The sequence below is a fragment of the Bombina bombina genome, chromosome 12, assembly GCF_027579735.1.
Source record: "Bombina bombina isolate aBomBom1 chromosome 12, aBomBom1.pri, whole genome shotgun sequence".
In the NCBI taxonomy this organism is placed as follows: domain Eukaryota; kingdom Metazoa; phylum Chordata; class Amphibia; order Anura; family Bombinatoridae; genus Bombina; species Bombina bombina.
In genome coordinates, this window is record NC_069510.1 from 35,304,164 (window position 1) to 35,325,294 (window position 21,131).

At 39.9% G+C, this 21,131-nt stretch overlaps 2 protein-coding genes across 3 annotated transcripts in view; one reads left to right on the forward strand and one right to left on the reverse strand.

Annotated features, from left to right (window-relative positions):
- LOC128642801 (vacuolar fusion protein MON1 homolog B) overlaps positions 1-17,721 on the forward strand; it is a 64,439-nt gene extending 46,718 nt beyond the window's left edge. For both annotated transcript variants that reach the window (XM_053695615.1, XM_053695614.1), the window contains exons 5-6: positions 14,853-15,000; positions 15,148-17,721. In XM_053695615.1, the coding sequence (XP_053551590.1) occupies positions 14,853-15,000; positions 15,148-15,375 (376 nt within the window). In that variant the 3' untranslated portion in view covers positions 15,376-17,721. The remainder of the gene's footprint in view (positions 1-14,852; positions 15,001-15,147) is intronic.
- LOC128642803 (uncharacterized) overlaps positions 17,720-21,131 on the reverse strand; it is a 152,834-nt gene continuing 149,422 nt past the window's right edge. The window contains exon 8 of the mRNA XM_053695616.1: positions 17,720-17,870. Coding sequence (XP_053551591.1) covers positions 17,787-17,870 — 84 coding nt within the window. The 3' untranslated portion in view covers positions 17,720-17,786. The remainder of the gene's footprint in view (positions 17,871-21,131) is intronic.

The following is a 21,131-nucleotide window of genomic DNA, read 5'->3' on the forward strand; positions in this document are numbered from 1 at the left end:
GTTAAAGAGAAACCTAGGTAGGTGTATAGAGCACTACATGGCAGGAAATAGTGCTGCCCTCTAGTGCTTTTGTAAATGTATAACATTCTTTTAAAACTGCTGCCATATAGTGCTCCAGACACGTGCACGCTCCTGAGCATACGTCCCTGCTTTTAACAAAAGATACCAAGTAGAGGAAGACAATTTGATATTAGAAGTTAATTAGAAAGTTGTTTAAAATCGCATGCTCTATCTGAATTATAAAATAAATGTTGTGGTTTAATGTCCTTTTAATAGTGAATTTAGTAGATAAGTGATAAGATAAACTTTTTAAGGGATTGTGAGTGACCCCTATGTTTTTAACGCCGGCAAAGGTATTAAAAGCACAGGTAAAGTCCTGCTCAGGTGCCATTACAGTGCTCGAGTAGAACCTTGGCCAGTGAGCAGCAGTCATATATAGGCGGAGTCTTGCTCGCCCTTCCCAGAGGGTCTTTACCTGTGTGGTAACAAAAAACAAGGATACCTGGAGAACAAAGTACATTTTATGTCATAATTAAAGGGACATGAAACTGAAAATATTTCTTTCATGATTCAGCTAGAGAATACACTTTTCAACAACATTCCAATTTACTTCTATTATCAAATCTGCTTCATTCTTTAGATATCCTTTGCTGAAGAAATAGCAATGCACATGGGTGAGCCAATCACACGATGCATTTATGTGCAACCTCCAATCAGCAGCTACTGAGCCTATTTAGATATGCTTTTAAACAAAATATATCAAGAGAATGAAGCAAATTAGATAACAGAAATACATTGAAAAGTTGTATAAAATTGCATGCTCTTTCAAAATTATAAAAGAAAAAATTTGGGTTTCATGTCCCTTTAAAGGGGATTTTTTAAAATTATTTTTAATCAAGAAAAAAAATGGTTTTCTTGTTTCCTAATGGGAAACTCCCCAATGTAAATCAGTTGGCATAGACTTAGCCATAGTGTTTAGTCAGTGCATATTATTTATAGGAAAAGCCCATTAAATCTACATTACGCAAGGCTTGTCTATAGACTCGTCTGAGGCCTGAGGCTATATAATCCTTCTGAAATGTAACTAATTTATGTTCACTAAAAATAGCAGCAGCTACAAATGCACCAACTCCTTTTCTAAAACTTCTGAATCTACAGCTAATCCCTTAGTTTGATGTTCAATCTATTTTCCTTGTACAATTAAAGTGGCACGAAAGCAAAAACGTTCCTGATTCAGGCGATGCAATAAAAAGAATAAAACTTTTCAGTTGACTTCCATGATCAAATTGTCTTTATATATGCACACTCATTAAGGCACCAGTTCCTACTGAGCATGTGCAGCCCTTCGCAGTGTATATATATATATATATATATATATATATATATATATATATATATATATATATATATATATATATATATATATATACGTATATATATATATATACGAGTCTGTGATTGGCTGATAGTTGTCGTACGATACAAGAGACAAGGAAATGGAAGGAAACTTGGAAATTTGTCAGAAAAAAAAAATCTACTCATTTAAAATATAAAGTGTTATTGCATCATCTTTTGGATGGAATAAGCACAAACTTAAAATTATTTATTTTAAAGTACCGTATTTCATTTTTACCCTAGAATGTCAGTTTAGCTAGTCCTTTTTTTTTTTTTTTTCTTCAGAAAATTTTCTTTAGCAAGACTCTTTAAATTGATGTTAAACTCTTCCCTTTATAAAATCAGATCCGGAATGTAAGTGATATTTAAGATGGTGTTTAATTCATCAGTTGTAATGAAGTTGTGCTATACTTTTTAATATAGATATGAAATTAATTTTCCCTGCACTCCGCCGCCCAATTGTTCAATTTTTCTGTGAGCTAACGGTTTGAATTGTTGTCCAATCTGCCCTCTCCTCATATGGCACTTTTGTTGTAGCTATAGTGCTGATTGGAGAACAATTCAGACCGTTAAAATTGACTTTTGAAGTGGGCGGCATGGTGCTGAGTATTTGAATTTCATATCTATATTAAAAAGTAAGTTATAGTGCAACTTCATTACAACTGATGAATTAAACTTCATCTAAAATATCACTAACATTCCGGATCTAATTTTATAAAAGGGAGAGTTTACCATCACTTTAAGGTTTAAACATTACTTTCCCTTGTTAATTTTATAGATTTTCTGAACACAAATCTATAAAGTTCATTCTTGCACAAAAACAAAAAAAATTGATAAAACTACCACGGTTGTGCTTTCAAGTGTAGTTTTAAGAGTTTACAAAAAGTAGACTTCATAAAGTTTTATATACAAATGAGCCTCTTATTGAGCCGTGAACTTGCACTGAGACCCGAAACTGTTTTAGAAACAATGATAATTTCTTTCCAAAGGCAGGGAGCGTCCACAACTTCATTCATTACTGTTGGGAATATCAACACCTGGCCACCAGGAGGAGGCAAAGACACCCCAGCCAAAGGCTATAAATATCCCTTCCACATTCCCTATCCCCCCAGTCATTCTTTGCCTTTCGTCACTATAGGAGGATGGCAGAGAAAGTGTTAGAAGAAGATAGTCCTTTAATGGGTATTTTCCCTTCAAGAGAGGACTGGGGTTTTTACAGTAACCATGTAAGTCTCTCAGTGAGTGTGGTGGTGAACGTTAGATTCAGATGTAACAGGGAAGTTCTCTGTATTAATCTGGATGCTCAACCTAATGACCCCTGGGTACCCAGTGTTAATGAGTTACACGGTCTTACACCGTTCACTCAGGCCCCTGGCAGGAGAACCGAATGTCTTTCACACTTTGAGTTGCTGTGTCTGCTCCACAGCACTAATCCTGGGGTAAGTTCTTTATCTATTTATGGGAATGTGCCTAGTGAGTATTATGTCTTCCCTAATATAGAGGGACGGCTTTATTCACAGTGTGACAACTGTTAACCCCCTATGGGATCCGGGGTTAAATTACCTCCGCAGTTGAGATTATGTGTATGGGGCAGTTGGGGTCATGTGCTGCTTAGCTCCGTAGATCAGAAGAAAACAAGAGAGGCGCCAAACATAAACCAATATCGTCAGAACAATGGGCCAAAAGCCCCCCCCCCCTGTGTGCAGGATATACTCACAGAGGCTGCGGCACACATACTGTGCCTATTGAAGCGGATCGGGACTGTTCAGAGTCGCCCGACAGACACACAAAGGAGCCGGTACACGTCACCCCTGTGTAACCAATAGCAGGCCACTTCACCTGTCAGGTCCGGATCCACGGTCACTCGCTGGAGATAAGTAGTTGCGGTCTCAACAAAGAGAGACACCGGTGTTGGATATGGATTGCACCAGGGCAATAAGTGACAGGTAGCAAGGTGACTCAGATAAAAAGGTTTATTTTAAGATAAAAACAATCACAGCAACGCGTTTCTCAGCAAAACTGCCGTTTCATCAGGCTGTACTACTGACTGCATAATTACACCTTTTATACCTTGCTACACCTGTCTAAATGGGCCGATCTGACATGGGATTTCTGTCTGGCTAATCTTTAACTGTTTCAGAGCTGTTCATATTGAAATACAATAGTTGGACATTTAACATTTTAAAAACCTTACATTTCTTAACTCTAATTAAAAAAACATGATCAAGTCAATGGATACTTATTATATACAATGTAATAACATAATATTAACAATACAAAAAATAAATAAAAACCTTGAACCATTTATAAATCTGTTAGCTATCACACTACCGTCAATTAAGGTTCAGTTTATATTCACACTAGTTGTGATACATTGGATATTTAAATAAATAAGTGATATAAAATGATATAAATAAATATATATAAATATAATTAGGATGGTAACATAAGAATAATGATATGGATTAGCTAGTCAATCTAATGGGTGTAAATCAAAATGGTATATTTAGTTGGCATATTAAAATATGGGTTGATATCATATGTAAAGGGGTCGGGAACATGCCATTAGCACTATATGGCCCCATTGGTAATGTCCAACAGGAAAAAATAGGATAAATTAATCCCTACCAAATGGGATATAATTTAGATAAGTGGTGGGATAAATCACATAGGATACTATGGTCACCAAAAAACATAAAACACTAGATACACTAGAATACAGAAGGAGACCCCCTGGACACAAACCCTGCTCAAAAGGCTGCCAAATCTATATTAAGATTCAAGCCGTTTGGATGAAGAGTTCTAAGGGTATGTATCCAGTAGGTCTCCCTCTGTCTAAGTCTAGACAGTCGATTATATAAATGTGATACTGGAATAAGTTCAATGGGACATATACTAAAGCAATTATTATTGCCATTATGGTGTAAGTTGCAATGTCTGGGAACACTATGATTTTTATAATTCTTTTTCATATTCCTCACATGTTCGTAGATCGGAGCACTTGTGAAGGGGTTATGGCTCATGAGGGTGTCTGTCAGACATATTAATGCAGGTTGGTCTTTTTAGTGATTTTTTTTATACGCTGCGCAGCTTCTCAGCTTCGCGCGTTTTCAGTTTGCTGTGGGGTCGGGCTTAGTTACGCGATCACATGACCGTCCACATCTCCTCCACGATAGCAGCTCCTGTTGTCTCAAGCTGCAGTTTCGGAGAGTCTACTGACTATTCTTCAGCTCTGGGTCACTGGGAGGTGGTAAGTACCCCAGTCTAGGTGTGGGTAGAGGTACCCCTCTGCGCTGCAGTGCTTTTTTACACTTGGTTAACTTCTTTTGTGGGGATCATTATCCGCTATGGAGGACTCTGATGTTAACCCTTCAGAGGGTCCTGTCACTACTTTAACAATTTCTAATGCTTGTTTATATTGCAAAGAGGCCATGGTTTGTCCACCTGCTCAATTTTGTTCTAATTGTATAGGTGTTGTTTTAAAATCTAGGAAGACTAGAACACAAACTCTGATAACTTTATCCCCTCTGAGCATTCCACCTCTCTGGACTCTGTTGTCCAGGAGATGCCTACTTAAACTCAGCAACCATTCTCCACAATCAGTTCTCTGCGGCACGCTCATCCCTCCAGCTGTAGGTGTTTTTTTCCAGCGGATTTTACTTCTCTATTGCAATCTGCTGTTTCTGCGGCCCTAAATGCTTTACCTATCTCTGGGAAACGTAAGAGAAAGGTCAAACATAGTTCTACTGATTTGGGGATACTACTTCTCTTCAATTAGTCTGCAACAACTTTCTGAGTATGAGTTAACCTCGGTTGCGTCTGATGGTGGTTAAACCTCCTGCCTCAGAGGAACCTAGCTTTAGATTTAAAATTGAAAATCTCAGTTTTCTTTTAAAAGAGGTTCTCTCTACTCTGGAGGTTCCAGATGCTAAACTTCCTGAGGAACCTAACATTTCTAAATTAGATAGGGTCTATGAAGAAGGTCCCGGAGACTTTCCTAGTTCCTGTCTGTATGGTGAACATTATTGCTAATTAATGGGAAAAGATTTTAACTCCTTTCTCTCCTTCCACTCTTTCAAAAGATATTTCCAGTTCCTGATTTTCATTTGGAAATGTGAAACTCCATTCCTAAAGTGGATGGTGCCATTTCGACTCTCACGAAATTACTATGATTCCTCTAGAGGATAGCTCCTTTTTTCAGGGATCCTATGGATACGAAATTGGAAATCTTATTGAGAAGAATGTTCCTTTTCCAACCGGCAGCAGCTGTAGCCATGGTTGCAGGAACAGCCACTTATTGGTGCGACTCTTTGTCGGAATTAATTGAAGTAGAATCCCTCTTGAGGATATTCAGGAGAAGATCTAGGCTTTAGGGTAGCCAACTCTTTTATCTGTGATGCTAATATGCAGGTTGTTCGCTTGAATGCCAAATCTTCACGGTCCTGGCTCACAGGGCTCTCTAGCTGAAATCCTGGTCCGCTGATTTGGTCTCAAAGTCAAGATATGGTCTCTTTACCATTTAAGGGGAAGGTTTTATTTGGACCAGGTCTGGACTCCATCATTTCCACTGTCACGGGGGGAAAGGGCTCTTTCCTTCCCCAGGATAAGAAGACTAGACCCAAGGGGCATGAGTCATCTAATTTTTGTTCCTTTCGGTCAGACAAGAACCAGAGGACTCAATCATCCTCCAAGCCTGAACAGTCTAAGAGTACTTGGAAACCCAGCCAGACTTGGAAAAAGTCCAAGCAGACCAAGAAGTCCACAGATAACAAATCTGCATGAAGGGGCAGCCCTTGATCCGGGATCGGATCGAGAAGGGGGCAGACTGTCCTTCTCAGGGGCTTGGGTTCAGGATGTTCAGGATTCTTGGGTATTAGACGTCGTATTTCAGGGATACAAAATAGGGTTCAAATCTTGTCCTCAAAGGGGCAGATTTCTCCTTTCAAGACTGTCTTCAAAACCAGAAAAGAGGGCAGCTTTCTTGCGTTCGGTATCTCTCCTCCCGGTGCCCACCTCCAGAAAGGAGGCTAGGATTTTATTCAAACCTCTTTGTGGTTCCCAAAAAGGAGGGGACTTATTGTCCAATACTGTACTTGAAATGTCTAAACAAGTTTCTCAGAGTTCCCTCCTTCAAAATGGAGCCTATCAGGTCCATCCTTCCCCTGATTCAGGAAGGACAGTAAATTACTACAATCGATTTAAAGGATGCATACCTTCATGGTCCGATCCACAAGGATAATTTTCAGTTCCTGAGGTTTGCATTTCTGGACCTACATTTCCAGTTCATAGCCCTTCAATTTGGCTTAGCTACTGCTCCAAAAATATTTACGAAGGTCCTGGGAGCCCTTCTAGCAGTGGCCAGATTGTATTGCAGTAGCCCCTTACCTGGACGATATATTGGTCCAAGCGGCATCTTTTCCTTTAGCAAGATGTCAGATGGAGTCTCTTCTGTGTCTCCTTCGGACACACGGATGGAAGATAAATCTAGAAAAGAGTTCTCTGGTTCCCAGCACCACAGTTGTTTTTCTAGGGACTTCAGTGGCGCAGTGTATGGAAGTGATTGGTCTCCATCGCTTCCATCTTCTACCTCTACAATTATGCAGGCTAAGGCAATGGAACGGAGATTACTTGAATCTGTCTCATCAGATCATTCTGAACAAATTAACGATAGACTCTCTCTCTTTTGGTGGCTCTGTCAAGATCACCTGTCTGTAGGCATGTGCTTTTTGAGACTATCTTTGGAGATTATGATTACGGATGCCAGCCTTTCAGGCTGGGGAGCAGTCTGGGGTTCCAAGAATCATCTCTTCCAATCAATATCTTGGACAAGTAAACAGACACTAATTAAACAGCGCTAACTACCAAATAGGGCAAGAGTTCACAATCTCTATTGTTAACCAAAACACAGTCCTCCTATTGGGTCAACCTATACATGCACAATAATAGTCTTATAGCTCAAATGAACCTAAATATGCACTATATCTAAAATTAAAACAACAGAACATACACATCGATAATCCACTAGCAATTAATATAAAAAGCAGGTTGATTTGATAAAAACAGATACAATAAAAGCAAATGAACACAATAAAAGATTATGAAAAAGATAATTACGAGACCTGATGCAGCTGCTTTACCGGTGGTGTCCTGCGTGCATCCCGGAGTACAATAGGATCCAAAAATCTGTAGAAAAAAAGAGCAAACAGACTCAAGTGTAGATGTATAACATGAACATGCCACACTAATGTATTGCACTTACAATGTAAAATACTTTATTGGGAGTTATAACAAATCCTCATCATCCAAAGTAAAATGTAAACAAGAATAAAAAACCGTCCATGTACTGATAAAATCATTTTATCAGTACATGGACGGTTTTTTATTCTTGTTTACATTTTACTTTGGATGATGAGGATTTGTTATAACGCCCAATAAAGTATTTTACATTGTAAGTGCAATACATTAGTGTGGCGTGTTCATGTTATACATCTACACTTGAGTCTGTTTGCGCTTTTTTTCTACAGATTTTTGGATCAATATCTTTGAACTTCGGGCAATTTACAATGCTCTGAGAGCTCGGCCCCAACTTCGTTCTGCCAGATATATCAGATTGTAATCAGACAACATAACTTCTGTCGCTTACATAAATCATCAGGGAGGAACAAGAAGTTCCCTAGCTATTATTGAAGTGTCTCGAATTCTGCAATGGGCGGAAAACCCAAAATTGACTTTCCGCTATCCACATTCCGGGAGCGGACAACTGGGAAGCGGATTTCCTCAGCAGACAGTCCTTTCACCCGGGGGAGTGGTCTCTACACCCGAGGTGTTCTCTGAGCTAACTCTCAGATGGGGGTTCCGGAGATCGAGGGATCTCATGGCTTCTCATCTCAATACCAAGCTACCCAGGTACGGGTCGAGATCAAGGGATCCTCAGGCGGAGTTGTTGGGCGCGTTAGCGGTTTCATGGAGGTTCAAGCTCATATATCTTTTTCCGCTGTTGGCTCTCTTACCTCAAGTCATTGCTCACATCAAGCGGGAGCTAGCTACAGTAATTCTAATAGCGCCATCTTGGCCGTGGAGTACATGGTTCACAGATCTGGTGAGGATGTCCTCCTCCCCTCCATGGAGATTGCCGTCCTGAACGGATCTTCTAATGCAGGGACCATTCCTGCATCAAAACCTAGATTCTCTGAGACTGACTTCGTGGAGATTGAATGCCTAGTCTTTTACAAAAGAGGTTTTTCTGAGAGAGTCATAGATACTCTGATCCAGGCTTCTAAGCCTGTTACTCACCGTATTTACCACAGGGTGTGGCGTACCTACATACTTTGGTGTGAGGAGCGCTGTTTTCCCTGGCACAAAGTAAGAGTTGCTCGAATTCTGTCTTTTCTTCAGGATGGTTTGGAAAAGGGCCTGTTGGTCCTACTACACAAGAGATTAGCAGACTTTCCTAATGTACAGTTTTTTTGTTCAGGCTCTGGTTAGATTTAGACCTGTGTTTAAACCTGTTGCTCCGCCATGGAGCCTCAATCTTGTTCTTCGTGTTTTGCAGCAAGCTCCGTTTGAGCCTATGCATTCTATTGATCTAAAACTTCTATCCTAGAAGGTTCTGTTTTTGTTGGCCATCGCTTCTGCTCACAGAGTCTCTGAGATATCTGCTTTACAGTGTGAGCCCCCTTATCTGGTATTCCATGTGGATAAGGCAGTTTTACGTACCAAGTTAGGATTTCTACCCAAGGTGTTCTTGGATCGCAACATCAATAAACAGATTGTTGTTCCTTCCTTTTGTCCTAATCCTTCTTCTTCGAAGGAGCATTTGCTCCACAATCTGGACGTTGTGCATGCTTTAAAATTTTATCTCCAGGCAACGAAGAATTTCAGACAATCCTTTTCTTTGTTTTATATACTGGTAGACGCAAGGGCCAAAAGGCCTCTGCAACTTCATTATCTTATTGGCTGAGAAGTATCATCAGTTTGGCTTGGAGAGGATAACAGATCATTCTACTAGGGAAATTTCTTCTTCCTGGGCTTTTAAGAACAAAGCCTCCATAGATAAGATTTGTAAGGCGGCTACTTGTTCCTCCTTGCATACTTTTTAAAAGTTCTATAAATTTGATGTTTTTGCTTTAGCTAAAGCAGCTTTTGGGAGAAAGGTGTTGCAGGCTTTGGCGCCCTCAGTTTAGGGTCCGCTTTCTTTTTTACCCTCCCGTTTGTTATTCATTCAGTGTCCTCTAGAGCTTGGGTACATGTTCCCAACAGTAATGAATGAAGTCGTAGACTTTCCCTGCCTTTTGTAAAGAAAACAAAATGTATGCTTACCAGATAAATTCCTTTCTTTCCTTGCAGGGAGAGTCCACGACCCTGCACATAATATTTTTTAGGCGGCTTCCCTTTGTTTTTTCTTCGGCACCTCTATACCCTAATGTTTTCTCCTGTTTTTCCTTGTTCCCTCGGCCGAATGACAGGGGGGATAGGGGAAGTGGGAGGGATATTTATTGCCTTTGGCTGGGTGTCTTTGCCTTCTCCTGGTGGCCAGGTGTTGATATTCCCAACAGTAATGAATTAAGTCGTGGACTCTCCCTGCCAGGAAAGAAATTAATTTATCTGGTAAGCATAAATTTCGTTTTTTGAGTTGTGACCTTTGTAGTTGTCCTCAAAGATTCTTGTAGCTGTATACCAGTTGTTCTTGTTCATCAACAATTTCTCAGATTCTTCTTGAGACACAACAATAATTAGAATAAATACAAATCCAGCTGCATAATTAAAAATGTACATTTTATTATTTTAAATATGGAGCCGAAACATGTAAACTGGCCAATGTTTTAAACCTCAACTAGGTCTCATTACATATTTTTTCATGACATGATTAAGGGCTCAGTTGAAGCCTGAAACGTTTTCTAATTTGTTTTAACACTATGTGAAAATAATAATGAAATAATAAGAACACTGTTTAATTATGCAGCTTCCTTTATATATTTTTTATTGTGGATTCTGATTTGCTTCTCTTCTACATGTGTTATTTGAAAATAGCCTTTTAAATCTATCTGTATGCTCTTTGGGCTTTTCGCTGTGTCAAAAACATTTACAAGAGTCTTAGCAGCTCTTATTGCGGAGTATTAGGTGTACTGCAAACAAGCAGATTTTTGTTTTGGCAACATTCTAGTGCCAGCATAGAGATTTTTGTGTGTGTGACATACTTAACCTTCGGTCTACCGGCAGGGTCCAGTTGACCCTGTTGGTAGTTTGTGTTGTGTTTTTAATGGAATTTATTTTTATTATTTGATAAGAACTTATGACTTTTTTATGCTAATTAGACACTTTTCCTGTAAATTCAAATTCTAGCATTGTACACTGGCAGGGTCCATCGGACCCATGTTGCTCTTCAATGGTTTCTCCGATTTATCAAGTCACATGATTACTGTACTGCACTCTGTGAGCCATTTTCAGTCTGCAAGTTAGGACATGTTTCTGCATGTTAGGACTTGCTTTCTTAGCTTTTGAAGATTTGTTATGCTTTCCTGACTTGGTGGTGTAGTTTTATCATGGCTCATAAACGCCACAGTAATGAAGAAATACTTTGTTAAACTCAGATTCTGAAGAAGATCAACATGCTTCAGATACGAGTCATCGGATGATGAAAACGAAATATATGACATCCTTTTAGAAGACAACTCGGATTCTGATGATAGCACCGTCACAGCACCTACCACCCAAACCGATTTGCCAACTTCATCTGCGAATAGAACTATTTACTATTCAAAAGATAAGAACGAAAAATGGAAATCTGTGCCTATCAACAATCCACAATGCAGAACGAGGCAAGTGAACATCATTTGAGAAACACGAGGTGCCAGCCGTTTTGCAAAAAGTTAGACAAACACAATCAAATCATCATTTGTACTTTTTTTCCCGGAAACCCTTTGTTAAAATCATCTGTAAATGGACCAATAAAGAAGGTTCGGCTGTATATGGAGCTTGTTGGTCTAATCGAACTACAGATGAATTGTACAAGTTCATTGGTGTAATCATTTTGATCAGCTTCTACAAGGGTAAGAATAAATAAGTGTCTAATTTATAGAGCAGAGAACATGGTCGCCCAATATTTTACAAATCAATGAGCAGAACTCGCTTTCAGAACATTTCCAGAGTTCTGAGATTTGATGATGCTGCTGCTAGATGACAAAACCGTTCTACTGATAAGTTGCAGCCCATTCGAGAATGCTTCGATCTGTGGGTAAAAACTCTTTCTGAAGCATTTGTTCCTGGAGAGTCGATGACCGTTGATGAACAACTAGTAACCTTTCGTGGTCGTTGCCCTTTCAAACAATATATTCCATCGAAGCCCGGGAAATATGGCATAAAAATATGGGCAATACGCGGCAGCAGAACTTCCTATGCATACGATATGCAGGTGTACACCGGGAAATGTCAAGACCAAGGAAGGGAAGGGAATCAGGGGGAGCGAGTGATAATGGATTTGGCTCAAGGAATATTACATTCTGGAAGAAACATCACTTGTGAAAACTTCTTCACGAGCCTGCAGTTAGCTAAAAAATTACTGGAAAAGAAAATCACAGTTTTTTGAACAATTCATGAAAACAAAAAGAACTTCCCCAAGAATTCGTGACCACAAAAAAATGAAATGTCTACTCTACTCTGTTTGGTTTCTAGAAAGACGTGATGATTGCATCATACTGTCCTAAGAAAAACAAAGTTGTTACCCTCTTGAGCTCTATGCATTCCCAACCTAATGTTCAAAACCGAGAAGACAAAAAAAAAAACAGAGAGAATTCAGTCTTGTAATGAGACAAAAAGAGGCGTTGATACGTTGGATCAGATGGTTTGTACTTACAGTACTAAACGAATGACCAGAAGTTGGCCAATGGTTATATTTTATAACATGTTGGATGTTAGTGCTGTTAACGCCTACATTATCTGGATGTTGCTAAAACCAGGCTGGAATGCAAGTAAATCGCACAAAAGGAAGGTTTTCCTTACACATCTTGGGAAAGCACTGGCTGGATTATCTGAGGGGCCTGAGGTTCCTCAAACTTCTACTTCTGAAGAACCACCAAGAAAGAAAGCATGTTGCAGTATCTCGAACAGTGTGTTGTGTGTGCAAAAAAAATGTATGTCAAGAACATCTGAAAGTGGTGTGTTTGAACTGTGGACAGTGAAACTTTTCTAACTACCTATGCCCTACACCTACATATCAAAATTTCATGTTTCTCTCAATTGACAATTTCTTTATCATTTTTATCGTTATCTGTGAATTTATGTGCAAAATAATATAAGGCGAAATACTCTTCACAGTGCTCAAAATATGAAGAATACACTTTATCACCAAATGAGTAAGCATTTCTTAGTATTGCATGGTTATTCAATATTTGACTAGCTAAAATAATAATCAAAATTCATAATTACCCTGTTTAACAATAAAAATAATGATATTAAAACTTGATGCAACTTTCATTCATTATATGTACCAAACTATAGTACAGGGCCCATTGGACCCTGGCGGTGCAAGGTGGTACAAACCCCCCCCCGGTAGACTGAGGGTTAAAGGGACAGTCAACTACAAAAATTTAATTGTTTAAAAAGATAGATGACTCCTTTATTACCCATTCCCCAGTTTTTCATAACCAACACGGTTATATTAATATACTTTTTACCTCTGTGATTACCTTGTATCTAAGCCTCTTCTGACAGCCCCCTGATCACGTGGCTATTTATAATCTATTGATTTGCATTTTAACCTATTCGTACAATGTGATCCACAACCCACCGCCGTGAGCACAATGTTATCTCTATGGCCCACATGAACTAGCAGTCTCCTGTTGTGAAAAGCTAATAAAAAAGCATGTGATAAGAGGACATCTGTAGTGGCTTTCAAACAGGCAGACATTTAGAGGTTTAAATGTTATAAAGTATATTAATATAACAACGTTGGTTGTGCAAAGCTGGGGATTTTGGTGTTGACTGCCCCTTTAAGTTCTTTCTTGAGGCACAAAACTAAATGAAATAATGTTGTTAAAAGGAGACGCAGGCCAGGGCATAACAAATCCTAGGAGACAAATCCATAGTAATGCTTTATGCAGTTTTCAGACCTGGTCGATTTGTTGCCCTTTTTACTGTGCAAGGTTATTTCTGTGACTAGCTGGTCAAGGTGAAATCTTACAAAATGATGGATGTGGTAGTTGAGATGAGAAGCATATTTAGTTTTCAAAAGCATTAACCCTTTCTGGTCCTATCTCGGAATATAAGGGTTTTACCGCTTGCGGTCCAATGTTGGATATGTTCCGACATGTTCCCTCAAAGGTGCCGACGTTCCCAGTGACATTTCCTCCATAGCCCTGACACGGTGGAGTTAAATCGGCGGCTGCAGTGAGAATCCCCCGCCGGGTAGGGTCGAGAAGGGGCAAGCTCCGGGTCCTTTCCCCCCTGCTTGTTTCCCCCACCCTTGAAATGAGGCGGACTCCCTGTGCGCTCCTACGGAGGGACAGGTGCTGGCCTGGGGTGTACAAGTAACCTGGGTCACGGTGCCTGCGTGCGTCCGTCTCTTACCAGTGATTGGTGCACAGCGCCACAGCTAGGCTAGAGGTGGTACTGTGCACTGATCACTGGTATGATGTGGATGCCCGCAGGCACCGGGACCGCTGCAGGAAGCCAGGGGGCAAGTGGAACAACCCAGGTTACATGTACATCTGAGCTAGGAGTACTAAGGCTGATGGTACTAAAATAGTGCTGGCACACTTATTCAAAATGTATAGGACCGGAAAGGGTTAAACCTCTAACAAACGTTAGTGTAATCATAGTCTTGCATCCTCTTGCAGAGGTAGTATATCAGCAGCTGAAAGGTGTTATTATATTCATAATTCTAAACGACACCACTGTATGCTGGGAAAGACTTAGAGTGATTCAAGTCAAAGGATCTGTCTGTACTTCACCCATGGCAGAGGTATAGCGCTGACAGTTAAAGGGACATAAAACCCCACATTTTTCTTTCTTGATTCAAACAAAGTACAGCATTTTAAAAATGTTTCCTATTTACTTATATTATTACATTTGTTCTCATGGTATTCTCTGTTGAATAACATACCTAGGTAGGCTACGTGCATGTGTGGAGCATTGCGTGGCAGCAAACACTGCTACCATTAAATGCTTTTGCATATGTGTAATATTGTTAAAAGTCTTTTTGCAAAACTGCTGCCATATAGTGCTCCAAACACATGCACGCTCCTGAGCTTGCATACCTGCTTTTTAACATAGTAAACCTAGAGAAAAAAGTCATGGTGATGATAGCAGTTTATTGGAAACTATTTTATAATTATATTCTCTATCTGAATCAATTTTGTTTTCATATAATGAACAAGCTCACTATATAACCTTAAATGTGTGACATGACTGTGTGCTTCTCTGCAGACAGTGCCATTATTTTACATGTTATGTCATTGCAGCCCTGAAGCAGAAGGTCCCTACTCAAGTGCAGAAGAGAGACAAAGACTTTTTGATTTGTATCGGTACCTGCATTGCCGCATCCACAGCACAACAAGACCTCTCCGTCTCATCTATCACGTGGCTGAGAAAGAGACATTGCTTGCCTGGGTAATTTATTATTGCTTAGTTGTACATTCTATGTGTAAGTGGTACTGCATGCTGCTGCCGCAAGTGGGGGGCTTAAGTAAACTGGGGGAACTTGTTGCTAGGATATTAAGGGAGCAGCATAACGTTTGGTCTAATTTCTCTTTGTAGGTGACCAGTAAATTTGAATTGTACACTGCGTTCAGCTCTTTGGTAACGAAAGTCGGTGCCATTAATGTAATAACCAAACTTCTACGCTGGATTAAAAAAGAGGAAGACCGTCTTTTTATCCGCTATCCTCCAAAGTACTCCACGACTCCACTTCCTGGAAAAGGCTCCAAGGCCGGACGGCCAGATAGGACTGATGCCTCTCAGAATGGATTTTTCTCAGGACTTTAGCATTGCTAAAAACCTAAGTAACTGTAGCCATACTCCGTTTAGGAGAGGAATTGTCTGTTCTCCCCAGCAAAGCAGTTGGGTGCCTGTCTGTTCTAATGATCAACATGTTCATTGTGATTCTGCTCAGCTACTTGATCCAACAGTTATTGAAATAGCTGTGGTACTGTACCCAGTTGTCTATTGTGATGACCAGTGTATTAGCTGTGTGCTCGGCTCCCTGTTTGATGACCAGTGTGTTAGCTGTGTGCTCAGCTTCCTGTTTGATGACTAGTGTATTAGCTGTGTGCTCGGCTCCCTGTTTGATGACCAGTGTATTAGCTGTGTGCTCGGCTCCCTGTTTGATGACCAGTGTATTAGCTGTGTGCTCGGCTCCCTGTTTGATGACCAGTGTGTTAGCTGTGTGCTCGGATCCCTGTTTGATGACTAGTGTATTAGCTGTGTGCTCGGCTCCCTGTTTGATGACCAGTGTGTTAGCTGTGTGCTCAGCTCCCTGTTTGATGACCAGTGTGTTAGCTGTGTGCTCAGCTTCCTGTTTGATGACTAGTGTATTAGCTGTGTGCTCGGCTCCCTGTTTGATGACCAGTGTATTAGCTGTGTGCTCGGCTCCCTGTTTGATGACCAGTGTGTTAGCTGTGTGCTCGGCTCCCTGTAATGACCAGTGTGTTAGCTGTGTGCTCGGCTCCCTGTTTGATGACCAGTGTGTTAGCTGTGTGCTCGGCTCCCTGTTTGATGACCAGTGTGTTAGCTGTGTGCTCGGATCCCTGTTTGATGACCAGTGTGTTAGCTGTGTGCTCGGATCCCTGTTTGATGACCAGTGTGTTAGCTGTGTGCTCGGATCCCTGTTTGATGACCAGTGTGTTAGCTGTGTGCTCGGATCCCTGTTTGATGACCAGTGTGTTAGCTGTGTGCTCGGATCCCTGTTTGATGACCAGTGTGTTAGCTATGTGCTCGGATCCCTGTTTGATGACCAGTGTGTTATCTGTGTGCTCGGATCCCTGTTTGATGACCAGTGTGTTAGCTGTGTGCTCAGATCCCTGTTTAATGACCAGTGTGTTAGCTGTGTGCTCGGATCCCTGTTTGATGACCAGTGTGTTAGCTGTGTGCTCGGCTCCCTGTTTGATGACCAGTGTGTTGGCTGTGTGCTCGGCTCCCTGTTTGATGACCAGTGTGTTGGCTGTGTGCTCGGCTCCCTGTTTGATGACCAGTGTGTTAGCTGTGTGCTCGGCTCCCTGTTTTGGTGATCAGATTGTGTATGCTCACTTCCTGTCCTTCTGATCAGCACATTAGCTGTGATTATCGGCTCAGTTTTGTTCTAACTACTGTGTGTTTTCTACAGTCTTGCGTGCCCTGTTCTTACTTGCCTTTTAGCTAAATCTCTGTGCTCAACTGCTTGTCTGTCTAGTTGTTGTGTTTAGTCTGCAACCGTCTTCCTGTTGTAGCTGCGATTATTCGCTTTGCTTTCTATCTTACTTTTCATTGTGTTTTGGTCCTCTTCCATGTATAAACTTCATTGCGGTTCTTGACTCTGTGTCATGAATGTGTGTAAGCCACTTGGTATATTGAGAAGGTTGTCTTTGGAGACAGTCTGTAAGGTGCATCTATAGTGCAATTAAAGCATTGTGTGACTTGAATTATAAACAGACGATGTTTGAGTGGTTAGATGTTTGTGGCTGCCAGGTTTATAGTGTTGAACAGACCCCTATTTGATTGTGTGTGAGGTGTGGAGCAAAATCTGTCTGAGATGGAGGTGGTTTGCAAGGTGCGGTGTATAAGATCAAAGACGGTCTACCTTTAGAGACCTTTTTGTTGGTTACAGTTTTATTCAGCCTATTATAGGAGACTCGGCAGCATGTGAGTTGCAGGGTATAGCATAGCGCTATAGAGTAGATCCCCTCTTTTATGAAGAGTTTAAGGTTGTGTGTGAGATGCAGGATTATGCTACAAAGAAGAATGATTCACAGAAGGGATGCGAGAGTCATGAAGTTCTGTAGAGCTGACCCTGCTTGGAATGTAGGTTGTGCAGAAGGTGTAGTGTTATTGTGTATAATAAACCTTGTGTTAAATACATTGTGCAAGGTCATATCCCACATCAGCTCTCTCTGGGCAGAAGGTTTTGCATGAGGTGCAGGTATATAAAATAAATAAAACTGCTGAATGGATAGCAGGGTGCATGGCTTTAATGTGAGACAAGTGTGTGAGACGTATGATGTAGAATCAGGCAGCGCTGTGTTGTATGGAGCAAGTGCCCATTTGTTTCTTCCAACAACTTTCTCATCATAATTTAATGTATTTTTTCTGCTGCTTTTGTTTGTGTGCAGTAAGAAGAATAAAGCTGCTCCAGACCTCTGTTTGATTCAGTTTATTAGTAGTAATGGCGCTGTCAATTCTATAAAAATCAGTGCGATCCACCTTTATAACATTGAAGCCAAATCTTCCCGCCCCATTTCCATCATTAAATCAAACAGCCGACCTATGGTGGCTTCGCCCACCTTCACCTGCATGAATAGAACAGAAGCGTAAGACAGAGGGTATGCAGATTATGCTATACAAAATAAAGAAAATAATGTAAAAATAATTGTATTTTTTATATAGTACTTTTATTTTAGGGAATTTAAAATTCTTTAGTGCACATCCTTGGAACATATTTATTTAACATAAAAGTAGCCCCAAAAACCCACTAATTTCATTAAAGGGTAATAATACCCATACGCTAGAAAGTGATGTAGTATAACTGTAAAAAGCTGACAGACATCTCTATGTAAAAAATGGAAGATATTTTACCTCAAAATTCCTTCAGCTCACAAGAGTAAGTGCTCAATGAACAGGTATCCTTCAGCTACTGAATAGCTGCAGGTTAATGGGAAAAAAAGCAACCAATCAGCAGTGCTGATGTCATGCTTTGCTTTGGTGTGATCTCACAAGATTCAAAGTAAGCTTCATTTAAGGGACATTAAACACTTTTTGAGATGGTAATATAAATTGATGAATCGTATGTGTATGTGTATATATATATATATATATATATATATATATATATATAAAATCATTATATATTTTGTCCCCTTTTTCTGTAATTCCATTCTGAAATTGTGAACGTTTTAGTTTCTGTTAGAAGGGGAAGTGCAGAACACTGTTATATTCCACACAGCCATTGGCTGCACACTCTAGTGACCTATTTCTAACTTTCCCTAACTGGCCACAGCACAGAAGGTAACCTAAGTTACAACATGGCAGCACCCATTGTTTTATAGACACTAAAATGTTACACATTTCTTTCTAATGGCAATGAGAGTCCACAAATTAATTAATTACCAATGGGAATTTAACACCTAGCCACCAGGAGGAGGCAAAAACACCCCAGTCAAAGTATTAAATATCCCTCCCACTTCTCCTACCCGCCCAATATTTATTTGCCTAGTCTACAAGGAGGTAGGAAGAGAATGGTGCTCTCATGAAAATTAGTTTTATTGTTCCTTAATGGATTGTTTCCTGCAAGAAAGGACTGGGTATGTTTAGTAGCCATATAATTCTCTTAGTCAGAGTATTGGTGAAGGTTAGCCTTCTGGATGTCACAGGGAAGCTTCCCATGTCTCCTCCTAGTTCTTAATGCTAACCCCCCTCCAGGCATCCAGTGTTAGTTACACTGCTTTGTTTTGTATTAAAGATCAGATGGATGTCTTTGCTGTCAGACCTAGAAGTGCTATGACTGCACCACAAATAAATTAAAAATACCAAACATCACACATCGAAATTAAAATGAAATAAATGTGATAACACAATCAAAGATCATGAAAGCACCAATGAAAAAGAAAAAACAAGTGAAAATAAAATATGAGTTCTTGTAAGGATATGCATATTCTTGCTTGGAATCTTCTGTTTCTTTGTATCTTTAGAAATTCTCAGAAAAAAAGGAAGAGAAAATGCAACATAGTGTAATTCTGTAACACTATCCAGAATATATATCAAGCTTGTGGCCAAATGCCTACTCACATGTGTTGGAGCTTATACCTAAGCTCAAGGAAATGCGCACACCCACTTTGCACTGGTGGGCAAACAGTACTCTCACGGCAATATGGTAAAAAACAATTTATTAAAATGTAATAAAAAGCGTCACAAATGCTTATGGTACACTTATAACAGAGGTTAATAGAGCAGTGAATTCTTATTATTGCTCACAAAACCTTGATTTTCCTTGAGAAAGCTTACATAGCGAAACGATCGTCGGAACTACTAACTCTCCTGCGCATCTCTACACTTGCTTGTGCACTGGAAGGAGGAACAACTCACATCTGTGGTCAGGTTGGACGGTTTAGCGGTCAAGTCTCTGCTGCCCGAATCCACTTGCATCCTTCAGTGGAGTTTGCTTTTGTGAGCAATAATAAGAATTCACTGCTCTATTAACCTCTGTAATAAGTGTACCATAAGCATTTGTGACACTTTTTATTACATTTTATTACATTTTAATTTAAGCTCCAACACATGTGAGTAGGCATTTGGCCACAAGCTTGATATATATTCTGGATAGTGTTACAGAATTACACTATGTTGCATTTTCTCTTCCTTTTTTTCTGAGAATTTCTAAAGATACAAAGAAACAGAAGATTCCAAGCAAGAATATGCATATCCTTACAAGAACTCATATTTTATTTTCACTTGTTTTTTCTTTTTCATGACTGCACCACAGCTGAAGACCTCTGAGGGTAAGTCCCAATTCCTCCCCTGATGCATACTATGACCTGTTGTCTATCATGTGGGATCTGTACTTTTTTTTTTGTCTATCATGTGGGATCTGTACTTTATTTTATTTTTTTTATTTTTTTTTATTTTTATTGAGGTTAATCATGTAAATAACAACAGTCAAAAGTTCAGTGGTGACTACATTAGGTACATCTTAAATTGGTTTAGTTATTACATTCAGACCTGAGAGGAAATAAAAAAAACAAACAAAGAAACATAATACAGGGTTGTCAACATACAGAGTACCAATCCATTCTGCACGTTACTGTCAGACTAGTGAAATGGAACCTCATTTTACTTTTAAATATAATAGAAACGCACCTCTGATGTTTCAACAGGCCTCTCATGGACCCATTTAAATTAAATGATTTATGGAGGTGCTTAACTGTAAAACACGGTCACTTTTGGACCAAACATGGAGTGAAATTTAAAAAGAAAAAGGAAAGAAAAAAAAACAAAACAAGAAACAAAGCAAGAAAGAGCATTATAAAACTTGAATCGCCCTAGAGACTATTATTGGATCCCCTACAATTGAGCACATATGATCTCTTGGTTCTAGGTAATAGGGCATAATAGGGAAGGGAGTGAACAGGTTTGGGTTTAATACTGCTACGGCATCTATCTGCAAATAACAGCAATAGTCATTATCTGTGACTGGCAATAAACCTAATATAGCAATAAATATATTCTAGTCTATATGTGGGGTGGGGGTAAAGATAATATTGTTGAGCTAACTTTCCGGCTTTTAGGTATATCAAATAATAGCCATGGAATCATGTCAAAGCCACAAGGATGGAACAATTACACATGTTGATGGGAAACATAGAGAGTTCACTGCTACACAGTATAGAAGTACCGCATTAGTCTGCAGTCATCCCCACTTTCCATATCTTGTCACTATTCTTATACCATTGAGAGTCTAGTGACCAGAGTGCTGCAGGACCTAAGCCGTATAGGCGGAAGACAGCTGTAAACTGTGGCTTAGGTGCGCCGCGGCTCGGACCAGACCCAGCCACCGG